The sequence below is a fragment of the Triticum aestivum genome, chromosome 7D (genome assembly GCF_018294505.1).
Source record: "Triticum aestivum cultivar Chinese Spring chromosome 7D, IWGSC CS RefSeq v2.1, whole genome shotgun sequence".
NCBI classification, from domain to species: Eukaryota; Viridiplantae; Streptophyta; class Magnoliopsida; order Poales; family Poaceae; genus Triticum; species Triticum aestivum.
This window is the reverse complement of record NC_057814.1, coordinates 613,712,550-613,738,737: the sequence shown is the minus strand read 5'-3', so window position 1 is coordinate 613,738,737 and position 26,188 is coordinate 613,712,550. Positions and strand designations below refer to the sequence as shown.

Here is a 26,188-nt window from a genome sequence, read left to right as displayed (position 1 = left end):
GGTAGATCAGATACACGAACCCAACATTCAACTGAATCAAAGACCATCTCAGACGGCCTTGTTTTGCCTTCATAATCCTTCAGAACCAACACATTAAAATCAAATTGCCAAGGGCCATTATTCAGAGCATGTCTCCAGTCCCCTCGCTTCCAAAGTGCACCACAAACATGTTCGGTCCTATATCCTTGAACTTCGCCTCCTTATGCAATCCCCACGCCTTGTACATAGCTTTTTCTAAAGCTTTGAAGTTTACACCGCTCCTCGCTTTGTCCGCCATGGCGCAGCCACAGACGAGAAAGACTCACACCGATCTGCCCGTTCAGGGAGCGCCGTCGCCCCTTCACAAGCCACCGGAGACAACACCACCACCGCGCGGAAACCCTAACCCTAGCGTCCGGAGCAATCGCCCGCAGTCGCCTCTCCTGGTACCGCTTCGAGGTGCACCCGCGTATACGGTGGCGGGGTGGTTGGTGGCTTGGTGCATTGTTGCTCGTAGGAGGAGGTTGCCAGTTCGACTAGCAGTACACACTTCTATTTCTCTTTTGAAAAAACAGAAAGTAGATGGATCGGCCCAGCTCGCAGCGCTGGAGGTGCAAACTGGCGCCTAGCGCCAAATAGGAAACGCCTCCTTCGGTACATAGATGGTCAAAGATTCAAGATTTTCTCTACTCCTAATGAAGCAGTTGGTAGTCTCCGCCGGTCAATTTTTGTCCCATCAGAGACGGGTTTTTTCGTCCGTTTTTTTCGCTGGTTTTTTTTCGTCACCTCCCCACCCCACCTCACCCCATCCCACGCACGCACCCCAAGAAAACCATCCCGCAGGAGGAACGCCGTTCCTCTCGATCCCCTCCCGTCGCCGCCACCGTCCTCTCGATCCCCTCCCGTCGCCGCCGCTGTCCTCTCGATCCCCTCGAGTAAGCGGCGCCGCCGTTGGCTCCCGATCTCCTCGATTAAACGCCGCCGCCGTCGTCTCTCGATGCCCTCGAGATCGCTGCGCCGCCATCGTCTCTCCATCCCCTCGAGATCCCAGATCCCACACCGCCACCGCCGGCGCCTCCTCCGCTGGCGACGCGGCGAACGAGAGACAAGGGGAACGATGGTCTCCACCATGGCGGAGGAGGGCAAGGACCCGCGCTGGAGGAGGAACAGCATGGGTGCGTATTTTTCTCGATCGAGCTACTGCCTCGATCTATCTCGTGTGGACGACGCCGACGCCGCCATCGTGGAACCCTCCCGCCGACCATCTCCCTTCTCCACCCGCTGCCCGTCTTCCTCGCCTCTCTTTGCCCGGATCTAGATGGCGCCTCCCACCTCGGCGGTGCGGTGGCGTTGAGTGCCGGCAGCGCCGTCGACATCCCCTCTGTCCCCTTCCTGCGATCCCAGCATCCCCTCTATTTCCTCAATCCCTAAGATTCCATGCCACCGATGGCTTCCACACCTCCACATCGCCCATTCGAGCGATGGTCTCGCTCCTGCGCCCCCTGCCAGGCTCGACTTCCCCTGACAGATGTGGCAATGAGCATATGGGGTCTAGATCTGATTCAATTTGGGAACTGATCAGGCTTGTGACGGCTCTGTAATCAGCAGGTACAGAACTACTCGCCATGGATGTGGACTTGTCCGTTGAGCGCCGAATTTGAAAAGGAAGGTGCAGGATTGGAGATAAAGGTTTGTTTCGGATTGAGGAGAAGTAATGTTCGTGAGAAAAGGTTTAGAGAAACAGGAAGGAAGAAGAACACGAGAAAGAGGCCCGTCACTACCAGAATAACTGGCGATGCCGACGGCCGAACCTATGCCAACGGCCCCCGTCGGCATAGATTGGCCTATCCCGACGGCCCAGCCCAAGCCGTCGGCGTATATCCATCTATGCCGACGGCCCCCGTCGGCAAAGCTCAGCCGTCGGCGTCGCGAGAACTATGCCTACGGCGGCCGGCGGCATAGAACGTGGGCCTGGCTACCCGGGCGGAAACGGCCTTTTAACGGCGTCAGTCTACGCCGACGGGCTAACGGTGGCCGTCGGCATAGCCCCCACGTCATCGATCCGCGTCGCCCGCCACGTCATCGATCCGCGTCGCTCGCCGGTCCGTGGGGTGGCAAATCTATGCCGACAGCCTGGCCGTCGGCATAGGCCTGGCCCATGGATGTTGCCACGTCATCGATCCGTGGCCGTGTGCGCAGGTATGCCGACGGCCTTGCCGTCGGCATACCTCTATTTTTTTATATTATTTACTTTTTCCTTTTTTTTCACAACATAAATGTGCCTTATCTAAAAAAAACATACCCCGATGGTATATCGATTGCCCCCCTCACGGACGTTGCTGCCGCCGTGCCCCACAGCGACGCCGGTGAGGGGGGGCACACCCCAGAGCTGCGTGCCGGGTGCCTGCGCCAGCCACCACGCTTCCACAACCGTAGGAGGGCCCAAAGCAACACCTAGCGGCATTGCTACCGCCCCCCCCCCCCAAGTACACCGTCCCGTCTAACCGGGCCCTCATACATGTGGGGCGGTGTGGTGCCATGTCTGAAGAGGCGGGACGGGGGCCCTGAGGGGATAGCAATACCACCGGAGCGTCGCACCGGGCCCTCATACATGCGGGGTGGTGTGGTGCCATGTCCAAAGAGGCGCCGCGCATCTCCGGGGTGTGCCCCCCTCACGGACGGCGGCGCCGCCGGCACCTGGAGGGGGGAAACGGACGCGTCGGGTCTACACGGAGGAGATCTTGCTGTGGGTATGGCCCGGATGTTGCTCCAAAGTGTTCCTATGGGCTGACCTAACACAACCGGGTGGAGAGTTCCACTGGTCAAAGCCCGTCCGTGTAAAGTCAAAGGGCTAGATCTCGTGGTCTAACGCTACATGGTTAGGCGGGACGGGGGCCCTGGGGGGGATAGCAATGCCACCGGAGCGTCGCACCGGGCCCTCATATATACATGCAGGGTGGTGTGGTGCCATGTCCGAAGAGGCGACACGCGTCTCCGGGGTGTGCCCCCCCTCACGGACGGCGGCGCCGCGGGCACCTGGAGGGGGGAAACAGACGCGTAGGGTCTACACGGAGGGGATCTTGCTGTGGGTCTGGTCCGGATGTTGCTCCAAAGTGTTCCTATGGGCTGACCTAACACAACCGGGTGGAGAGTTCCACTGGTCAAAGCCCGTCCGTGTAAAGTCAAAGGGCTAGATCTCGTGGTCTAACGCTACATGGTTAGGCGGGACGGAGCCCCTGGGGGGTAGCAATGCCACCGGAGCGTCGCACCGGGCCCTCATATATAAATGCAGGGTGGTGTCATGGCATGTCCGAAGAGGCGGCACGCGTCTCCGGGGTGTGGCCCCCCTCACGGACGGCGCCGCCGCCGGCACCTGGAGGGGTGAAACAGACGCGTAGGGTCTCCACGGAGGGGATCTTGCTGTGGGTATGGCCCGGATGTTGCTCCAAAGTGTTCCTATGGGCTGACCTAACACAACCGGGGGGAGAGTTCCACTGGTCAAAGCCCGTCCGTGTAAAGTCAAAGGGCTAGATCTCGTGGTCTAACGCTACAGGGTTAGGCGGGACGGGGGCCCTGGGGGGTAGCAATGCTACCGGAGCATCGCACCGGGCCCTCATACATGCGGGGTGGTGTGGTGGCATGTCGAAGAGGCGACACGTGTCTTCGGGGTGTGGCCCCCCTCACGGACGGCGCCGTCGCTGGCACCTAGTGGGGTGAAACAGACGTGTCGGGTCTACACGGAGGGGATCTTGCTGTGGGTTTGGCCCGGATGTTGCTCCAAAGTGTTCCTATGGGCTGACCTAACACAACCGGGGGGAGAGTTCCAAGCCCGTCCGTGTAAAGTCAAAGGGCTAGACCTCGTGGTCTAACGCTACAGGGTTAGGCGGGACGGGTGCCCTGGGGGTAGCAATGCCACCGGAGCGTCGCACCGGGCCCTCATACATGTGGGGTGGTGTGGTGGCATGTCCGAAGAGGCGGCACGCGTCTCCGGGCTGTGGCCCCCCTCACGGACGGCGCCGCCGCCGGCACCTGGAGGGGTGAAACAGACGCGTCGGGTCTACACGGAGGGGATCTTGCTGTGGATTTGGCCCGGATGTTGCTCCAAAGTGTTCCTATGGGCTGACCTAACACAACCGAGGGGAGACTTCCACTGGTCAAAGCCTGTCTGTGTAAAGTCAAAGGGCTAGATCTCGTGGTCTAACGCTACAGGGTTAGGCGGGACGGGGCCCTGGGGGATAGCAATGCCACCGGAGCGTCGCACCGGGCCCTCATACATGCGGGGTGGTGTGGTGGCATGTACGAAGAGGCGGCACGCGTCTCCGGAGTGTGGCCCCCCTCACGGACGGCATTGCTACCCACAGACGACCGCCGGGTCTAGCCCTTTGACTTTCGCCGGACGTGGCATGTCCATCTATGCCGACGGCTAAGCTCCAGTGGCATTGCTACCCCCACGGCCCCCGTACCGCCTAACCCCCAGGGTCCCGGTGTCACAGGCGTCGCACCGGGTACCGGGTCCCATACAGACGGTAAACTAAGAATCTAAAAATGTAATAATTGAATTGATTAAAAACTCCGGTATTCATCATTGAAAATGTACTATCACTGTGAAACCTTTAGTGCTCGGGCACCGGGCCGGCTGCCCGGGCGCTGAAAATTTCACAGTAATTGTCCATTTTCTTCATATAAGTCTAATGAATACCGGAGCTTATAACGTATGGATTAATGAACTATTTAAACAGGTCAAATTGCTTTTCCCTCGGCGAGGTGGGACTATTATTTCAAAAAAAAAGTAGTTGCCATCTATGCCTATGGCATAGCCGTCGGCATAGGCCTCCTATCTATGCCGACGGCCTGGCCATCGGCTAGAGCCACCCTTATCCACTCGATGGCCCTCTCGCTGTCAGGTGGGACCACTCCTATGCCGACGGCATGGCCGTCGGCATAGATCCACCCTTATCCACTCGGGCCACGCCGTGGCCACTCGTTCAACTGCCCCTCCTCAACCACTCCTCCTCCGACCCACGCCGCGCCGCCGCCCGACCCCGACCCCCACCCGCGCCGCCGCCGCCACCGGATCCCGACCCGCCGCGCCGCCGTCCACCCCCTCCACCCGCTGCCGCCGTCCGCCCCCTTCCACGCACCCCAGTCCCCCTCCACCCGCCGCCCCGGCCGCCCCCTCCATCCGCCGCCCCATCCGCCGCCTCTACCCGCCGCTGCCCTCCATCGTTGTCGCCGTCCGCCCCCCTCCACCCAAGCCCCGGCCGCCCCCTCCACCCGCCGCCCCGTCCACCTCCTGCTGCTGCTGGTGAGCTGGCCGCGGCCGTGGCTCCGGCGAACTCCGGCGCCCTTCCCGGCCCTCCTCTGCTGCTGGTGAGCACCAGGGAGGCCTCGGCCGCCCACGCTCCACCGCCCGTCGCCGGCCCCTCAGACACCACCTCCGCCACCACGTCCCCCGCCGCTCCCCTACCGCCCCCCTCGGTGAGCTCCCCCGCCACCGTGCCGCTCCCCCCGCTGCTGCCTTGCTCCCCTGCCGCTATTGTGTTGCTAGATGAATGGATGGATAGATAGTTAGATAAATAAAAAAAATTGTATGTTTTTTGTTCTTCTTGCTACTGTTTTTAGGTGGATGGATGTATGGATTATTTTTTGTTAGATGGATGCATGGATGTTGTTAGAATCATAGATGGTGGATGGGATGGAATGTCGGTGAAATTTTTTAGAAACTTTGTTTGTCATAAATTTAATGTTAGGTCATGTTGATAAATGGATGTTGGTCAAGTTAATGATATATGGATGGATGGATGGATGTTGGACAAAATTTTGACACTTGACTGAGATGTGATGATCTTGCTATTTTTTTATACTCATAATGATCTTGATAAAATAATTGAAGACAAAATTTTGAAACTTACTAAGATGTGATGATCTTGCTAAAAAAATGATAGTCATGATGATCTTGCTAAAAGAATAGAAGACAAAAGTTTGACACTTGACTGAGATGTGATGATCTAAATTGTTTTTTCGGTGGAATTTGCAGGCTTTGTGGTGTCACATTTCACCGGAGTGGCCGTTGTCCGACGCGTTGGTCCCTGAGCATACCTCTGCTGTTCGACTACTTCCTCTATAGCGGAGGGTGAGCTACAAATCCATCACCTCCTTTTTCATGTGACTAGATTTCATTCTCAAGTCAACTGGCGTAACCTAGGCGTCTCCCGTCCGAAAGGGTTGCATCGATAAATATGCATTCAATTGCATATTTATCACCGCAGCTCTTTCGGATTGTCCAGCGTTTTCCACGGACAGCCCGAGGATGTGTAGATTGGGTATGTTCTCCATGTTCTACCCCGTTCCGAGACAGGATTTCGGCGGCGCCTCCCCATTGTTCTCCGGAGCACATTCTCTCGGCTATTTGCTGAGACGTGTATTTGGAGAACAGTGGGGAAGTGCTGCCGAAATTTTGTCTCCGAACGGGGTAGAATGGAGAACGTACTCAATCTACACATCCTCGGGTGGGATTAGGACCCATCTTTACCTATTAGAGATGTAGGTGGATTAAACGCGGTAGAAACTGAAAATTTGATGTGATTAATTTAAATGAATCCTTAATTATGTTGTGTGGCTTGCAAAAAAGCAGAGGATGGCAGATAATCAATGGATGTACAGTGGTTTTATCCGTCGGAATCGAGTAACATCAGAGTGGATCACGAAAACCGATGTGTATTTGAAGGAGATATTCCGTCGTCAAATGAGAATTATCTCACCATGCCCCTGTGCGAGATGTGCCAGACGTCACCGTAGAAATCAGACGGACATGAGTGAGCACCTTCGCACGCACGGATATATGCCAAACTTTGACATGCCGCCGATAAACATAGCCGAGCAGGACCGTGGTAGAGAGGAGGTGATGCGACAACGCATCGATGGATATGAGGACGACGGGGTCAGGGACATGCTAGATATGTCATTGTTGCAGAAACGGGAAATGCGACACCTTCAGAGAATGAACCGGAGGAGCCGGAGGCAACTGCAAAGGCCTTCTTGGAGGTCTTGGCCTCATCGAAGAAACCTCTTTATGCGGGTGCGAAAATATCTCAGCTGGATGCCATCTCGCAACTGATTGCAGTCAAGGCTGAGTACGGTTGTAGCCAGAAATGCTTCGAAGCATTCTTGGGAGTATGGGCTAACAACCTCCCTGAGGGTCATGAACTGTCGAAAAGCATGTACAATACAAAGAAAATCATGAAGGCACTCTCTATGGATTATGAGAAAATAGATGTTTGCCCGAAGAATTGCCTTTTGTTTAGGCACGAGTATGCGGATGACAAGTACTGTAGGCAGTGCGGTTCGTCTCGGTACATTGAGGTGGTCGGTGAGGATGGTGAGAAAAAGCAGCTAACCATCCCCGTTAAGGTTCTTCGGTATCTTGATTTTATAAAAAGACTGCAGCGCCTTTTCATCACGAAGGAGTCTGCCAAAATGATGAAGTGGCACAAGGAAGGTATAAGGTACAATCCAAAAAAATCGTACATCCATCGGAAGGGGAAGCATGGAAGCCGTTCGATGAAGAATACCCCGAGGAAGCAGCCGAGGCTGGGAATGTCAGAATAGCCATATCAGGTGATGGGTTGAATCCATATGGTATGTCGTCCAATCCATACAGCCGCTGGCCCGTGTTTGTAATTCCGCTCAATCTTCCTCCCGGTGCCCTAATGCAACGCAAGACCATGTTCTTGTCGCTCATCATTCCGGGGCCTGATTATCCGGGGAAGCAATTGGGTGTGTTTATGCAGCCGCTGGTGGATGCTTTGCACCATTCTTGGTACTTTCCGACGTTGACATACGACCAGGATCTGCAGAGAAATTTCTTGATGAAAGTTTGGTTGCACTATTGCATGCATGACTTTCCCGGCTATGCTCTATTCTGCGGATGGTGTACAAGTGGGAAGATGCCATGCCCAGTGTGCATGCAGGCTCTGCGAATGATTTGGCTGAGTAAGGGTGCCATGCCCAGTGTGCATGCAGGCTCTGCGAATGATTTGGCTAAGTAAGGGTGCCATGCCCAGTGTGCATGCAGGCGTGGGAGATCGCCCATACGCGGAAGGACCCCAAGCCTGGCGAGCCGAAGTACTACGGCAAGAAGACCGTGCATAGGAAGAAGGCCTACTCTGATGGGTATCTGGCGTTACATCCTGACACACCCGACCCCATTGCGGCGGATCTGGACGAAAGGGTGGTGGTGGGCATGGGGCCGAAGGAGCACGGTCGAGAGGCGGTTCTCGATGTTGTGATCACTCCTACTATCTCCTACACACAGCTCCGTCGGATCGACCCGACCCTGAGCCAGCGCACGAGCACGCCCATGAGCAGTGCACCGTCATTGTCCCTCTTTCAGGAGCAGCAAACTGTAAGTATTTTCCCTTTTATCTTCACTGCTCACTTTATTTTCCGCATTTAGTAGTTTTATGAGTTTCATCATGTCATACTGTAGGCCTACATGGAGTACACACGCCAGGAGACCATGGCGTGGCACGACCGCCTTCATGCATACCATCAGCAGAGGGATCGCCAGATGCAGCACGCTTTTCAGGAAATGGCGGCCGGCAGGTGTCCTCAATGGCCATCAGCAGAGGGTCCTCCAGCACAACCAACGTTGCTGACCTTTGAGGAGTTTGTGGCACAGAATGCTGGCCCCTCGCCGGTTAGTTCATCCCCAATCTATTCACTCAAAGCATATCATGCCTTTCAACACAGTCATATATCCCGTTAATATGTCTTTTCAACACCCAGGGAACCGGTGGATCAACCGTTGGCGGTGGTCTTCGCGGCACTCCCGAGTCACGGAGCCCGACCACTCCGATCCACGGAGGCGGAGGCGGAGGCGGTCTTGGCGGTACCGCTGCCGCTAGCAGTGACGACCTGGGCTTCGGCGGTCTTGGCGGTGACGACCTCCGCAGTGCTCGACGTCCTGGCGCTTAAGCCTTTGGGTCACATTGTGGCGGTTCTCGATGCTAGGATACTTATATGCTTGTGATGTTTCTTATCTTATTGTTGTTTGTGATGTTTCTTATGATGTGTGATGATGAATTTGTTGTGTGATGCTGCTCCTTATTGTTACGTGATGCTGCTTCTTATATATGCTATGTATATTCAAATGAATTGAGCTGAAAAGAAACAGAAAAAAAGAAAAAAAAACTTGACAGAAACTATGCCGACGGCCTGGCCGTCGGCATAGGCCTGGCGTGAGCTCCCAGTGGCCGACACGTGGCAGGTCTATGCCGACGGCTAGGCCGTCGGCATAGACCTGCCCCAGGAGCGCCCAGTTTCTGACACGTGGCATGTCTATGCCGACGGCCTAGCCGTCGGCATAGTTTCAAACTAAGCCGACAGCTAGGCCGTCGGCATAGACCTGCCCCAGGAGCAACGGCTTCTCGCCACTTGACGGCGGCCGCCGTTAGGCGATGACGTTGCCGACGACCAGGGCCGTCGGCATAGATGTACGGCCACCGTCGGGATAGGGGCTATGCCGATGGCCTTTCTATGCCGACGGGCATCCTGGCTACGCCGACGGATATGTTGCCGACGGCCCTATGCCGACGGGGGCCGTCGGCATAGGCCTATCCCGACGGCTAGTCAGGGCTATGCCGACGGCCATAGGGTGCGATTCCGGTAGTGCGTGGGATTTACAAGAGAAAATAATAGAGCAGGGAAGAGAATATGACCACCCTCGCCTGCTGAGCAGCGGGAACAGCTCCTCGTCTTCATCCGGCCTCAATTGAAAGGTACTGCAATAACTTTTGTTGGTTAGTTACCTCTGCTCCTAGCTAGCCAAATTAAAACTAACACTTACATCTATAGGACTGCTGTGTGTCTCATATATTTGCACATGGATGAATAATATGTTTCAGTTTTAGCTTGCTGTACGTACTGATCATGGCTCTGTTGTGGAAGAGTTCTTGCAGGCAGGCAGTGTTCGCCAGCATAACTCACAACCTCTCCCTTGCCGCAGCTGCAGGTTAGTAACGATTATGCTACATCCGTATGGCCCCTTTTGTACATAAAGCAATGCCTTCTTGTTTGTGCAGATACCAAGTTCAGCATACGCTAATTCATTATTCATACAACTTTGGTGTAACTAGCATTCTGAAGTTTGTCTAGCTCTCCTGATCCCGACCAATTAGTTCAGGCTATGACTAATTTGTGGACCCTTTCATGGACTAGCACAATGCATGTGTGTTGTTACGAAGCCTTAAAAAGAGGGAACCTAGACCACCGATTTAGGAAATCGTCAGAAGGCATTGGTGTCTTGCTGTTATTGCAATGTTCAAGATTCAAAAGAGAGTAAAAAAAGACGTAACATCTCTTGGATAGGAAGAGAAATTAAAACCAAGAGCATGGTTTTGAGTTCGAGTCACATTTCTGTATTTGTTACTTGAGTTTTTCACACGACTGGTGTTCCCACATTAAATTTGTATAGTGTATTTGTTTATTTGGTAGGTATGACATATAAGTAAAAGTGCATTTGTTTATATATATCTCTTGGAAGGGTCCAGTCTCATTTGTGTAAAAGCGTTTACTTGTATTTTAGTCCTACATGTGAACTCGCCACCAACTCTAATCTTTGTAAGTACGACAGATAAGCAATTGGAGCTGTAGATTAAGGAGCTGTTCTAAAAGAACTTTAGAATTTTATAATAAAAGTTTTAGCTAAAGCTCGTGGGTTTTTGAACATTAAATTTTGTTCCCTTCATTCAGTTCTGTGTATTTCAAGATGCTGCTTGGCAAAAGAGAAGAAAAGCAAAGGAAAACTCTTCCAATAACGTGGACATCACAACAAGGGCAATATAAATATATCTTTGCCATAAATGTTAGCTTTGCAAAGGCCTTCATTTTGAGGTAAGCATGGATTGTGTGCTGGGAAAAGCTTATCATCACCCGGCGGATCACAGCGGCAGCGTCCGCCACCTCCAATGCATGACACGTGTTCAGTGAGGGCTCGTATACCGTCCTTCATCAAACGCGCTTTTGCAACAGAGGCTATGTTTCTGAAACATATGTGGTGTTGCAGTAGTTTACGACGGGTCTATGTTCTACAACAAAACCTCGGTCGTGAAAATTTTCTGCAACCAGACCTCAGTTGCAAAAAAAAATTGCAACAAAACATCTACTGCAAAAAAATTCTGGAACAAGACCTATGTTTCAGAAATAATTCTGCAACAAGGCCTGTGTTGCGGTAGTGAAAGCGCGCTCGGCTCAGCTTGATGCGGCAGCCGGCTGATCTTTTAAAAAGATCAGCCGGCGGACGCGTAGCACGCCCCTTGTGTGCTCCTTTCGTATTTAATTTTACATATACCAAACTTCCATTTCGTGCATACAAGTTGTTTAATAAGTTTTCTAGAAACAAAAAGTTTATGTTTTCCATTCCCAGTTGCATCGTATAGCTATTACCAGTGTGACAATTATTGCAACCAAGCATGCACGTATATATTTGACAGCGCGAAGAATTCAAAGGAATTGCTATTACCATTGTGACTTTCTATAGAAAGAAGAAATACCCATCATGACACCTTATGTTCTGGTATGATGTGAAACATTCTACATCTGACCACATATAGTAAACTTTTTCACTGAGCATGTGATGATGTATTTTTATTTCACATGATCAATGCATTTGCCTAAATTTCCCGATAAATAAATAAGAACGAAATGAAACTGGGTTATTCCAGAAAGTTAGTTTTCATCTTCATCGAGAATCACTGTTTGATCACTCTTGCTAACAAAATGTGATATCCTTTAGCATTATATCGGCAGCTTGCACAGCTAAAATGTTTTTGTAATATAAGTGGCATACATGTGAACAAACTTATTTGTCATCCCTTTGGACTTCCAATTATGGCTATGGTCCTTTTGGCACGGGCAAGAAGCCCGAAGACTTTAGTAGTTCACACTTTGTAGGTACAGACTTATCTGCGACCTACCTTTAATTAAAATGGTTTAGCTGCTGCGCTCTCACCTCGACTCTAGAATGTATTTTGCTTATTATGATTTCTATGCTATATAATGCAGTTTTATCTGGTTATGGTAAGGATCTGGAGGTGGAGAGCAGTACTGACGACCATGTTATAGTTTCAAGAAGCTATTGCGCGTTGACACAAGATGGATGTGCCTCACGCAATTCAGATGGCTCTCACGATCCCAAGTTAGATGTATGGTTTTGCCAAAGTTAGATCTTACACACTGTAGTACATTCAACATCTAGCCTACTTTTTGATGATTAAATTTTATTATTTGAACAGGGAGTACACTCCTGAGAGGCGATCCATGGCCAACTATCAGAGAAGGTTCATCTAAAAAAACTATCAAAGAAGGTTGACACATACAGCTTTGGCGTAGTCATTTTGAAAATAATAAGTGGCTGGAAGAGCAATGATACAAGGCTGGAGCGTAAAACAATACCTGCTTGAATCGGTATCCATCTTTCTTCTGAAAACTTGGCTTCTATTGTTGCTGTAAATTACCCCATATGACTTGCATATTTCACATAGCCACTTACACAAGTCTTTGCTATGTCCTTATGTGTATATTTCTTTTTTGTTCCACTTCCTAATTTGGTGATGTGAGTGCCTTGGCTGATTTTTCCACTCTATGCATTATTTTTTTTCACTCTATGCATTGTTGATTTAACAAGTAACTGATAAAATTCTTTCCAAGTATTTTCTATGTTTATTATGAATGGACAAACAAAAATAGTTAGTGCTACCACCATTTCAGGCAGTAACAATTTTTCTATGTTTATTATGAGAAGGTTCAAAGGTCCTTAATCATTATCCATGGGACATTTGCTTATAAGGAGAAAATAGTACGGTATTTTCTATCAAACTGTGTAGACATAATTACAATTTGTTTTTGAGCTTGCAATAATCTTAACAGTTTGTGCGGTACCGTTATCTGGCATGTCCATATGTGAACCATCCACCAAATTAGCTACAAGGCATCCCACAACCAGTACCCTCATAGAATTGGAGCCAAGAGAGCATGTAGAATCATCAAATCGTATCACCCTTTCACATGGTTTTTTTCCAATGGAGTATGGTTCTCTATTGATTTAAATTCGTTCGATCTAACCCTGTGTTGGGCATATTGCTTCAAATCTGGGTCTTCGCCATGCATAAAACCTTACAACACATCAAGGAACACCAAGTGGTGATGAACATATTGCTTCCAATGCAAGTCTTACACAAGAAAAAATCAACAAAGGTGGAACCGTGATAAAGCACGACAAGATAGGCTAACACCCGAGTAGAGAGAGGACATGAATGCACGCCGAAGAGCAGCTAGAAATAAATATAATGAAGAGTGTAATGCGAGCCAAAGGGCAGCAAGGCAAAATTTTACAACTAAGGAGAGCCGAGAGATGAACGCCCGCAGAAGGTAAGCCAGTCAAAAACCCCATTGAGCAGAGTCAAGATACGAATGCCCACGAAGAGCACGCAGTCAAAGCATACCACCTGACTAGAGGCAGGCGTTGCGGAACGACACCATGATGGGGAGAGGACTGGGTGGATGTCACCGTGGAAGGTAGGGGAGGTGGTGGGGAAAGGAGGGTGCGGGCTTCACCATGGCATCAAGGGAAGATGCCAGGGAGATATGGCAGCGACGACGTCATGGCGGAGAGATGAGATGCGGCGACTCCTGGTGGCTTGCTGGCCATGGAGAAAGAGAGGAGGAGGTTGTGCAGTGCGTGAGTGAGAGGAGTGGCTTCTTTTTCTTCCTTCAAGAAAAGGAGAAAGGAGCAACTGCTATGTGGTGACATAAATGACACATAGCCTAACAAGTCATCTTTCGAAAAAATATAAACCAAGTGATCTATTGGTAGTCTACAATTTATAGCTCACTAAAATCAGAATGCGACTCACATTGTACCAGTCAAATGAAGATGAAGAGATCATTCCTCACACTATATGAAAATATCTTAAACGCATTAAGTAAATCGTAGTTTGTAATAGATAATTATTTGGATCATTGCTCTCTGTGTACACATTGTTCTATTAGATTTTTGTATCAACTTACATCGTAAGTGAAGTGGATTTCAATTACTTCTCCATTGTTATGGGCTATCATTTCTATACATGCATTATTTATATATGCAACCGACAAAAAATATATCCATAGCCTGTGGCAACGCACGGGCATTCTACTAGTCTATGTGTATATGTCACATAACTTGGGCCTGTCGTTTTTTAGTTGTGGTTGTTGTTGTTATTGGTTGGGCTTTGTTGTTGTCTAGCGAACAAGAAAAACGTTCAAGTACCCCGCTTCGATAGGCTGGTAGCATTGAAGCCCAAGCCCTATTTACTTGAGATGAAATAGAGCATCGACTCTCCCTCAACTCTCTCGCTCGTATTGCCCAATTTGGAAAAAGTACGTGAAATTAGAAAGGAAATATTAAATTTTAAAAAAATCTTGAATTCAAAAAAATAGCGAATACAAAAAAAGTTGTTAAAATTAAAATTGCCGATGAATTTGGAAAAACTTCATTATTTAAAAAGAATTTGAAAAATCATGATTTTCAAAACAGTTCATAATTTTAAAAAATCGTTCATGACTTACTAAAAATATGAAAATGAAAAAGAGGGAAGAACATGATTTTTTTAATGTGGACATGCAACTTACCGACAATCCTTCTTCCGTCCCTAATTGCACTCTCGTTATGCACATGCAATTGTTTGTTGTGGGTGGACTCGCAAGTCGGATAAAAAAGGGGTCGGACCCAGTTGTGTCTCGGGGGTGGACTTGCAATAGGGACAATAATGGGTCGGACTCAGTTGTGCATCGAGGGTGGAGTTGCGAGTGGGACAAAAAGGGGTCAGGCCCTCCTCTCCAATTGCGTGTCGAGGGTGGATTTGCAACTATGATAAAAATTGGTGATAACCCCAGTTACATATCAAGGATGGACTTGCATCTGGGACAAAAAAAATAGACCCCCAAATTGCATGTCAGGGGTGTAGTTGAACTTGTAACTAAGACAAAAATGGGTGGGCCGCAGTTGCGTGTCGTGCGTGGACTTGCAACTAGGACACATAAAAACGGCTCCCCCAATTGCATGTTGGGAGTGGAGTTGCAACTGGGACAAAAAGAGGCGCCCCCAACTGGGGCTGCAGAGGGGGCGGGGGTTCATTTTCCGGGGCTCATGGCCGGCCGTAGATGGGGAACGGGCGCCGGCGATCATTTTAGTCTAGGTTTAGAGTCCAGTCTTGTAGAAAAATGTCTAAATATAAAGTTGCTCCGGTCTAGATGAAAAGCAATTTAATGTAAAAAAATGTCTGGTTTGTTTGAGTTTAAATCAAATTTGTTCATTTTTGTTGAATTTCATTTAAAATGTAACTGAACATATGTGAATAGGTTTGGATGGCCGCCTCCCGCATTCGAGCCCGCGAACGCGTGCGGGAGCAAATTTGTGGGTCAACGTTGAAGATGCCCTAATTTTATCATGTCAAGAAGATATTGTTGTAACATGCAATGGAGGTCGAAAAAGGATTATGTAGGGAGATCACAACAAATGTGCATCACACCGAAGTGTCAAATGATGAATTTAAATTTCCGCTTATTGCCATGTTATTATTTCCTGTAATTCCGAAAGTGAGATGACATGTATCTTAATTTCTATAATGAAATAGATGTCATTTGATGCATAGGATATAAATTTTCAATTGAGTCTAGACTAATATATTTTTTTGAAATGTGGAGGATTGGTTTCTATCCTACATAGAAATATGAGTCCATCCGTACAAACCAAAGAGTTTCAAAGGATTTTTCCTACAAAATTCCTATACTTTAGAATTCCTACAAAATTCATGTAAACCAAATGGGTCCTAAATGTAGTTCAATGCACCAATGAGCTTTTGTTAATAACTGGTGGGATTTTTACACATTAGAAAAATATTTAGAGCCGGTAACAAAGATAAACTTGGAGGTTTGTCTTTTTTCTAAAGAAATATACCTTACCATCACATCGATGTTACATAATTCAAATGGTTCAAATGCTACCATGCATCTCAAGTATAATTATTAGTGTGGACAATTCTTTACAATTTTCTATCAATATTGTCTGGAGATGGGCAGGCGCGACAACATGCGTTTTCATGTTCTCATTTATCTGGGACGGTAGAACTATGTCTAATCCCAACCCTCTCACACCCTGACACCCTTAGCATTTGTGGCTGTTCGTTTTCATGACCAATTAGTTTCTGGCCGTCTGATCCCTGGCATTACGGCTCCATCTCTTGCTCAGTGGACCAGCTGTCCTAGTGAGGGAAAATTACTCTTTTGGCGGGAATTTCCTATTTGCCGCAAGCTGCGGCAAATTGTCCCCGCAACGCACAGGCAGAGCGACATCGAGCGATCAGGGCCGGCCCATGACTGCACGTAAACCTTTCTCGGTTTTGGGAATGTTCCACGGGTTTCCAGCGGTCTATTTCAGATTGGGAACCTTCTAGAAGATTCAGAACCGTGTTTTCTTTCTTTTTCTTGTTTTATTCTTTTTTTTCTGTTTCTTTTTTCTTTTCATTTTGATGTTTTTTCGTACTCCTTTATTATTTTCATTCCTATCTTATTTTCATTCATTTTTGTTTTCTTGTTCAAAAAATGTTTGAAAAAATTCAAGACATGTTTGCCTTTTCCATAATTTGTTCGTTTTTCATAAAGTGTTGTAAATTTCAGAAATTCATAAAAGTTCAGAAAGTTCAAATTTTGTTCACGTCTTTAAAAAATGTTCTAAAATTTAACAAATTCTTGTTTAAAAAATGGTCCAAATTCAAAAAATGATATGTTTTCAAATTTAGTTCATAAATTCAAAAAATGTTCGCATTTTTAAAAATTGTTCATGTACTATTTGTTTTTATATGTTTCAATGCTATTTTATTTAAAAAAATTCAGAAATTTTAATAATTATTCTTGCTTCTAAATATCGATCAAAATTCAAAAAAGGTTGTGTTTTCAAATTTTGTTCATAAATACTAATAATGTTCGCGTATTAAAAAGAATTGTTTGTGTTTTTTCAAAAAATGATCAGAATGTTTCTGCTCAAAAATTTCACAACTTTTCAAAAAATGTTCATTATTTCAAAAAAATTCCCGTTTGTTAAAATAGTTCATAAATTTTAAAAAATGTTCTTATTTTCATTTTTTTGTGTTTCAAAATATGTTCCCTCTTAAAAAAATTCAAAACTTTCAAAAAAGTGTTCATGTTTTCAAATTTTGGTGGGGAGTTTTAAAAATGTTCGCGTTTGCACAATTTTCGTTTGGAATTTGGAAAAATCTTCCCATCTTCAGAAAAGAATTCATTATTTCGAAAAAAAACATCAGTTTGTTAAAAAAATTCACAAATTATGCTTTCAAAGTTCCGAAAATAATTCGGATCTGCGCTGCCTATTGGTTCTTAAAGGTTGATGCTACTGGCTAATCAGAAAATCTCTCTAGCTCAACTGGTTGTGGCTTTGTCTCAAAAAAAAACTGGTTGTGGCTCGTGGTCGGCAGCACGAGATCTCTGGATCTATTCCCCGCAATGTCAAATTTTTTTGGAGCTACAGACGTTCGCTGGCGGTCATGGGTCGGCCCAGTCGGAGGTCCCCTTTTGGCGCTCCAAAGATTCAAATGAAAAATGAGGAGACCCGCCGAACCAGCCAACCCCAGCCCAGCCCAACCCCGCTCTATTTCTTCCTCTCCACCCTCCTTCGTCTCCCGAGTCCCACATCGCCGCCGCCGCCGTCCCCACATACCAGCGACCTCGCTCCGGGCTCGGCCCTCTCCCCCACAGCAGCAGGTCAGGCGGCGGCCAGATCCGCCACGGAGCTTCAGGATCCGCGCCGTCGTCACGCGAAGGAGGCCGGCCGCTTCTCCCCGGTCGCTCGCGCGCCAGGAGTGGAGGAGGCGGCGGCCACTGCTTCCTTTCTCTGGCCGACGCCGCTCTTCCGCGTGAGGAGAGAGCTCGCTCCCGCTCGTCCGCTCCGACCCTAGCGTCCACGCGATGGCGCCCGTCAACAAGGTCCCCCTTCTATCCCTCTCGATTCGGTTCGATTTGGAGTCCGTGCTGCTCTTGCTACTCTGTTTGTGAAGCTCTTGCTGCCCCCTCTCTGCTGCAGGAGAACTTACACCTGGAGGAGGCATTCGAAAACCTGAGATAAATCTTCGGGCCCAACAAGCAGGCTCCAGAGGAGGAGGTTTGGTTTTGCTCCTGCCCCCACACTGTTGTTACCTGCACTTTGCGCTCTTGCCAGTCATCGACGCTTAACTGAACCTGGAGGAATTTGACTCTGTTATTAGTTCGTTGGAGTTTTATTAGTTGACTTTTTCTTGACAAAACATTAACCAGGGACTAGATTATGAGAGATGATCAGTGCTGGGGGAAAAGAAGAAGATGCCCACATACACACAGATCACACACAATAATTATTCAAACACATGATGAATATCTCAAAATGACAAAATTGTACTAGTTTCAAGTGTCATCCCGAGTGTTGCATTGAGAAAAAGACATAATAAGTAGTTTATGCTTTACCATCTACTTGTTGAGGTGAGTTCACATCTCACATAACTATTAGAAAAATAACTTCAAATGCCACAAACCTAATAGAAAAGAAGTTACAAATGATAGCATCACAAAATAACTCTCTCCAATGAATGAAACAAATATCACAGATTGAGTTTCTTCCTCTCCGGCGTGAGCTTTTTGGGAGGTTTTGTCATTGACTTTGCGGGAGATTTGGATGGAGTCTTCGCAGGGGACATTCCAGTTTGGCTCCTTGTAACCGGCCCAGGGGATAATGCAGTTTCCTTGGAAAAAGAAATTATATCATAAAACATTGAAATAAGAAAGCAAGTAGGTAATGTACCTTCTTGTGACAGGTGAGGACTACTTGGAGCTTCCCATGGAGCCTCATTTTTACTAGTTTTCCTATCACATCAACCACACACTTATTTGCACAAGGTTGAAAGGACATACATATTTTGCAGAAGTTGGATAAGTGATTGCACCTCTTCTTTGCCCCATTGTAAGGACATCCAGCTTCCCTATGCCCAAGTTCATGGCATTTTTTGCATATGTTCTTTCAACCTACCTTAGGTTTATTACCTGAACCCCCTCAAGAGCAGCCTTTATCCTTAGGTTCCTATGCCTTCCTGCACCTGCTTTGGTAGTGTTGCTTGCAGAACAAAACCTGGATCCACTGCAGCCACTGAGTCTTCTCTCTGAGTGGTTCTATTTCCCCTTGATATGCAGCCCTGAATTTTTTCATGGAGTAGTAATTGTACAAAAGTCCTCCAGTTTGACATTAGACGGTGCAGTTAGAACAACTAATGCATATGGACATGGCTTGTTTTTATGTTGCCACTCCATGCAAGTACATTCGTGTGCAAGTACCTTTGACTACATGCCTTATAGTGGGATCTTTCTCTGTATCAGTGACCTTGGACCCCAATCCCTTTAGAGATGGCCTAATCCTCTAGTCCTATCGTTTAATTGTTTAATGAGGCCTGGCAGAATTTTTACCTTTCAAACACTCTCCAATCCTTCTCCTCTTCCTAAAGAGCTCCATAACCATCTCTCTCAGCTTGTTACAAAGTTGGATGATTGGCAAATCCTTAATCTCCCTGACCCAACTATTAAAACATTCTGCAAGATTATTGTGTATGTAGTCCACCTTGATATCCTTGTTGAACGTGCACCTAAATTAAGAGAGTGGACAATGAGATCAAATGGCAAGAAAAATAGCTTGTGATGGAAAATAAATAAACAATTGACAACAGTAAGAAATGTACCTTATCCATAACAAATTGTGGTACTGTTGTAGGTAGTCATGCACCTTAGGCTCTTCGGTTATTACAAGGTTCATATGATAATCCTATGTCGACTTCTTATGTGCCTTAGCAGCTGGCCACATGGGGGAAAAGTTTTCACCACGGAATTTCTTAACTGCATTTCCCATAAGGTGCCGTAAAACATTCTCTTTGCTTGGCATCAAGAAAAACATTCTTCACTGCATTTTTTCCAACCCCTTGAAGCATCTGTGCATACAGCTAACACAGGAAAATCACCTATTGCCTTCTTGTTTGTCTCATGAACCAAGTCCAAATTTCTTCTGTTTCAGCATTAAAAAAACTAAAAGCTACATGAAACATCCAATTATGTCCATCTAAAGCTGTAACCGCAGCGAGATGCCAATTCCACTTGCCATTCAAATGAGTCGAGTCTATACTTATGTATGATCTACACCCATTCAAAAATCTATCTATGCAAGGCTTAAATGCAATGAACAACTTGTGACAAAGCATATTATCGTCTATAATTGGTTTTTTAGATGAGTCGAGTTTATACTTGTGGTGCTCTTCTCTCTACAACACTTCCTGGTGATCTCAACTCAATTTCAGCTTTGAAGTTATGAAGCAATCGAAAAAGCTCTCTTCTCAGCTCCCATATAGATCAAATATAAGTGCCATCTCCCTACAAAAGAAGCTTCAGAGCGACTATAATGCCACGATTACATATCACACTGTGTTTAAAGGTCGGCAATGAGCTATTGTTGATCTATATGGGAGCTGGGAAGAGAGCTTTTGATTGCTTCATAACTTCAAAGCTGAAGTTGAGTTGAGATCACCGGGAAGTGTAATAGAGATCGCTACTAAGTATAAACTCAACTAATCTAAAAAGCCAATTATAACGGCAATATGTTTTTTGACAAGTTGTGCATTGCATTTAAGCCTTGCATGGATGGATTTTTGAATGGGTGTAGATCATACATAAGTATAGACCCGGCTCATTTGAATGGCAAGTGGAATGGGCACCTCGCTGCGGTTACAACTTTAGATGGACATAATTGGATGTTTCTTGTAGCTTTTAGTTTTTTCAATGCTGAAACAGAAGAAAACTGGACTTGGTTCATGAGACAACTAAAGAAGCCAATAGGTGATCTTCCTGTGTTGGCTATATGCACAGATGCTTGCAAGGGGTTAGAAAAATGCAGTGAACAATGTTTTTCCTGATGCCAAAAGAACATAATGTTTTAGGCATCTTATGGGAATTGTAGTTAAGGAATTCCATGGTGAAATTTTAGTCAGCATGTGACCTGCTGCTAAGGCATATAAGAAGTCATCATATGAATCTTGTAACAACCGAAGAGCCTAAGGTGCAGGACTACCTACAACAGTACCACAATTTGTTATGGATGAGGTACATTTCTTACTGTTGGCAATTGTTATTTATTTTTCATTACAATCTGTTCTTCTTGCCATTTGTTCTCATTGTTCACTCTCTTATTTTAGGTGCATGTTCAACAAGGATTGTTGCTCTTTCAGCCACCCAGCGTGAGACGTCGTACTTCCTTTCTTTCTGCTAGTAGAGGCGCAAATATTCTTGTCCTCCAACTCAGTCGCCTTCATACTAATATTCAACATGTCCGGTCTTCTAAAAAAAAATATTCAGCATGTCCAGTCGTTGCTTTTTTTAGCTGTAATCTTCCAAGGGCATGCATACGTACGCAAGATGTTGCATGAATCCAAATCCTATAATTACTTGCTGGAAGAATACACTAGCTATGGCCTGTGGACTATTTTGCATCCTAACAAAATATTCTAAGCAGATTAGATTCATCATGCTAGCATGCTGCTACGGACGAGAGTACTACTTAAATCGAGAGAGTACTACGAACGTTCGCCTCAACATGAGGATTTGCTGGTGACCTGACTTGCTGGCGCCACAACGGATGATGAGTTGATCGCCTAGGGTTGAAGAGGCGCCACCTGATGAGGTGCGGCTGCTGTTTGGGTGGAGGCGTGGAGCGATGTAGGTAGCTATGGCCGATCACCAGGCATGTACGTGTATACGACCTGTGTATATGGGAATCTTCTTTTTCCCTAGCACTAATTATCTCTCACAATCTAGTCCCTTGTCATGTTTTGTCAAGAAAAAATCAACTTTGTAGTTATAATCAAACTCCAACGAACTTAATAGCAATTAGTGAAATTCCTCCTGTACCTGGGGTTTACCTTTGTTTCTTCTTGATTCATGTGTGGGTGGCAGGAGGTATGGAAGGGGAGGACGAGACCTCGATGGTGGAGGCGGCGCTGGGGCTGAGCCCTCAGATCTTCATCAATGAGGTCCTCAACATGGTCGACGATGTCCGCTTCCAGGCTTTCGAGTACTGCCTCCAGTTACGCCTCGGATCCCTCTCCGTAACACCAGCTCACTTTCCCCCCTTTGCTGCCTACTGGTTTTGTTAACTTTGCCCCTTCGCTGTCATTCTACAGGGAAGGCGCCCCCGCGGCCGTCGGCGCCGCCACAGCGACCAATAAGGCCGAGGAGCTGGAACGGGTAGGTTTTTTCCAACATCAGGATCCAATATAACTGAACCATCCTTTGGAATTTTGGAGCATTCAGGGCACTACCAGATTCTAAATGGTCACCTGGCCAGAGTAGTTACTTTTTACATGCTAATAATGTTACGTCATCTACTCAGTGATTACACAGGGAAATTGTTAGGTTTGAATCTGAACTAAACGGCCTCAGTGGCTTGCTCACTGTTAGAATACTGACTGCAGTATACGGCCAGTGTATGTGTGTAGTTTTCCTAGTCAACACGCATGTTCCTCCTCTCCTGATCGTGGCTAGCCCACGACTGGCATCGTGGCCAAGTGCCTCTCTGTAACCTGTATAAATATGCCCAAGTGCTAATAGATCAAGTGTGTTTGATCTCAACTTGCTATCACTCAGGTCAAGATGAGTTTGTTTTCCTTGTACTTCCACAGTGGAGGAAACTAAACTGTATCTGCCATGTATAGATAGGTTTATTATGTTGGAGTATACCATTCCAAAGGAAATTGATGCAGCGATGTTGCCTTAACTGCCTAAGTAGATGTGTCTTTCATGTGTAGGGTATATGGCTCTTATATTTGCATGTTTGGTGATCCCTTTCTGTAGCAAATGGATATTAATTCTTCTGCTGCAAACTGTGTCTTGGTACTTCATTGTGCCAGGAATGAGATATTCTTTGTAACACATTTGATATAAGGCATTATAATTATGAATGTAAAATGATTACCGAATGGAAGTTTGAGACAGTTAGAAAATTCTCATAATAACTTAGGTTCGACCTATAAGGCTATAATTCATCTGGATTACCTATAGCATGCTTTAAGATATTTAAAACCTGATTTATTTTTCTTATGTAATATTTATATGCCATTGAGTTCTCTCTTTTGCTAAAGGCCTTTTGTAACACATATGATTAAATGTTCTGTATTTTTTTGGGTCAAAACTTCTGCTGGAAACTTCTGAAATGTGAACTTCGTGATGATTTTTGTCTTAGGGAGTAAATGCAATTTGCAACTTGGTAACGGATGTATTGAACAAAAGAATGAACAATTGGGAGATGTATTGCCTTCGGAAATGTTTAACTGTACCTGAAGGATTTGTGGCGCCTGAAGATGTATGTCTCTTATCTCAAAGTAATTATTATTATTTTCAATCCAGAATTGCCAATTTGACCCACACAACACTTTGATCCACACAATTCATGATTCACTATAGATTATTGCTTCAGATACTTTTTGTCCTGGGGGTTCATAATGTAGAAACTGATGCCCTATCTTATACTGATTCACCCTTTTGTGAAAAGTATTTAATTCAGTTTACTCAGCAATTGACAAGGAAACCTTTCAAGATAAAAGTTATGCACAGTTAATACCAGTCAAGCTTGAACTACTTTGTAAGCTAATTAGAGAATTTGAGTTCTGGTCTCTACTCTATATTGATTAGCATTCCATCATTTCTGACTTTCAGGCTTTGTCTCAACTATGAAAGCTTGAGCTTTAATTTATCTATGTCTTAGCTCCTGACATTATTCAATTGCAGTTTTTCTAAGTGCCAATGGTGTACGCTATGTCAACTAGGAAGTAATATAATAAATATTAATATCAGCAAGACCTTCTGATTCTCAGTTCAATATTAACTAAGTTTAATTTTACTAAACTGTTTATAGGGAAACAGAAGTTTAATATTAACTAAGTGACTAAGTCATAACCATCCGCAGTTCAGTTCTTATGTCTAGTAAATGGAATCAGTGTGAAACATTTAATTAAGCTTAAGGTCAAGGGCCATTTTTTGGGGGGCTTATGGCTGGCTGTGGAAATAAGCTGGCCCTTCCCCAGCTTATTTTAGAAGCCCCACCTAAAATTTTATTTTAGAAGCCTATTAGTTAACCATTACTTAGTAGGCTTCTAAAATAAATAAATAAATTGGTTGGGCTTCTTGAATAAGCTAGTGAGAGGGTAGCTTATTTCCGCAGCCAGCCATAACCCCAAAAGAACTGGCCCCAAAGCTTGTTTGCAATAAGGTACTCAGTAAATCATACGTTTACGGCTTTACACACATTTGGTTCACTGAAACCATGCATTATTTATATTTACTTTACAACCTGCATTTTCAAAAAGCAGTAGGCATGTAAATCAGTATAATTATATTATTATTTTTCATCAGGATAATTCTTCTTCAATGGTGTTGCATAAAGATGGGAATTCTGATTCGGAACTGGATGCAGAACTTAATTTTTTGAGAAAAAAACTGGCAGATGTAAGTACCTTACTCACAAAGAATTAGCTTGATAATGATATCTACACTTAATCTAACAAACTCTGGCGTTGTTTAATTAGGCTAACACGGAATCTGAAGAACTTCAAAGAGAAATTACTTCTTTGGAAAGGCAAGCTACATACAAGAGTAGCCTTAATTCCTCTATCACTGAAGTACTGAAGTTGTATGAAGACAAATCTATTCAGGATAATATTGAAGGTATGCCAATAGATTCAGTAATGAATACCTCAAGCAAAGGGAAAAAAGCAAAGAAAATTATGCACAATTAGATGTAAACTTCCAAGGTTCAGCAGCTTTGTTCTGCATATCCAAATTACGCTTTTTTTGCTCACCAATATTGTATTAGTACTCTCAGGTTGTAGTTTTGACTTCAACATTGATGGCATGCCAAAGTTTTGGTTTATTTTGCTTTCTGAATATCACAAGCTTACATCCATTAAATAAGATGATTAGATAGTTATTTTTTTCTCAAAATAATCAGAACTTTCACTTTGTTGAATTATTTATTTGGATACTCACCAGTTGAGATGATTAGTGAAGGGTGTCAATTTTCTTCCCTGTCTCAAAATTTTGTCTGGATAGTGCTGCTAGATTACTACTCGAGAAGTACTAGTTTTGCTCAGTTATCTCTGGTTTGGTTCAGAATGTATGCCTATTCAACTGTCCTGAACATGCAGCTATTGTGAAGGCAATACCGAAATTGCACCAGAAAATGAAGGTTATGAAAAGGAAAAAGGTTGAGGCCATGGTGGGTCAAAATGTTTGGAACGTCGATTGTCTTAGAGACCAGAAGCGTTTAGCGCCGGGTAAGGGTGGGTTACACCGTCATTTTCCTCTGGATCTATTCCTTTTTTGTATATGTATGTATCTATGCCACACACTTTTCTCTCACCTCTCTGTTTCACAAAACAGGTTCTAGTCCTAGCACCGAGGACATTCAAGAGGTGAACGCGGCCGTGAAAGGCTTGCGGCAGGAGTAACTTGTGTTGTGAATCTCGTCAAGCTATCCTCTCGCTAGCTACCTGAACTGCAGATTTTTCAGAAGACCTGCATGTACATGTATGCATGCATGATCAGCAGAGTCATAAACATAGGCAATACTTGTTTGATGGCAAGACTGTCTTGTCATAGGTGCATCAATGAAAAATAGAGCATATACTGAGGGAGGGCCCCCGGCGTATTCTAACTTGTATGATTAGCAGAAGCTACATCTGCAACCAATTGACCCAGCAGGAGTTGAGCACACGAAGACCAAGCTCTTTCTTCAGCAACAGGCCGCTCGTTCCTCTATAACTTCAACTGGGTAACACCCTGGTGCTTGTGCTTACCGTCGACAATACCCTCGGGAACTGGCTTCTTCCTGCCACAGATACGGCAGGCCTCCAGAATTCTGCAAGGCCACTATAGGGTTACTAACACTGTTGAGCACAACTTTTTGTTGCAAAAATAAAATAAAATCCAATGCTCATTTGAGCTGGGCTTTCGTCGTGGTTCAACCATTGTCGCGTTTTGTGCTGCTGTAGATTCACGTGCTTTTCTTGGAGCTGCTTTCTTACTACTCCCTGTGTTCCTA

General features: G+C 45.9%; 1 protein-coding gene across 7 annotated transcripts; it reads left to right on the top strand.

Moving 5' to 3' along the window:
- Positions 1–17,668: 17,668 nt before the first annotated feature.
- On the top strand, positions 17,669–26,111 carry LOC123166357 (protein MIS12 homolog). Of its 7 annotated transcripts, XM_044584146.1 has the most exons (11): positions 17,669–18,018; positions 18,116–18,193; positions 21,291–21,332; positions 21,608–21,839; positions 22,048–22,177; positions 22,275–22,338; positions 23,333–23,452; positions 24,502–24,594; positions 24,675–24,813; positions 25,293–25,427; positions 25,528–26,111. In XM_044584146.1, the coding sequence occupies exons 5-11, from the start codon at positions 22,053–22,055 to the stop codon at positions 25,593–25,595; spliced, it is 744 nt and encodes a 247-aa protein (XP_044440081.1). In that variant the 5' UTR covers positions 17,669–18,018; positions 18,116–18,193; positions 21,291–21,332; positions 21,608–21,839; positions 22,048–22,052; the 3' UTR covers positions 25,596–26,111. The 7 variants fall into 7 exon arrangements, with proteins under 7 accessions (XP_044440081.1, XP_044440083.1, XP_044440082.1 ...); XM_044584148.1 differs by lacking the exon at positions 21,291–21,332; XM_044584147.1 differs by lacking the exon at positions 21,608–21,839.
- Positions 26,112–26,188: the final 77 nt, after the last annotated feature.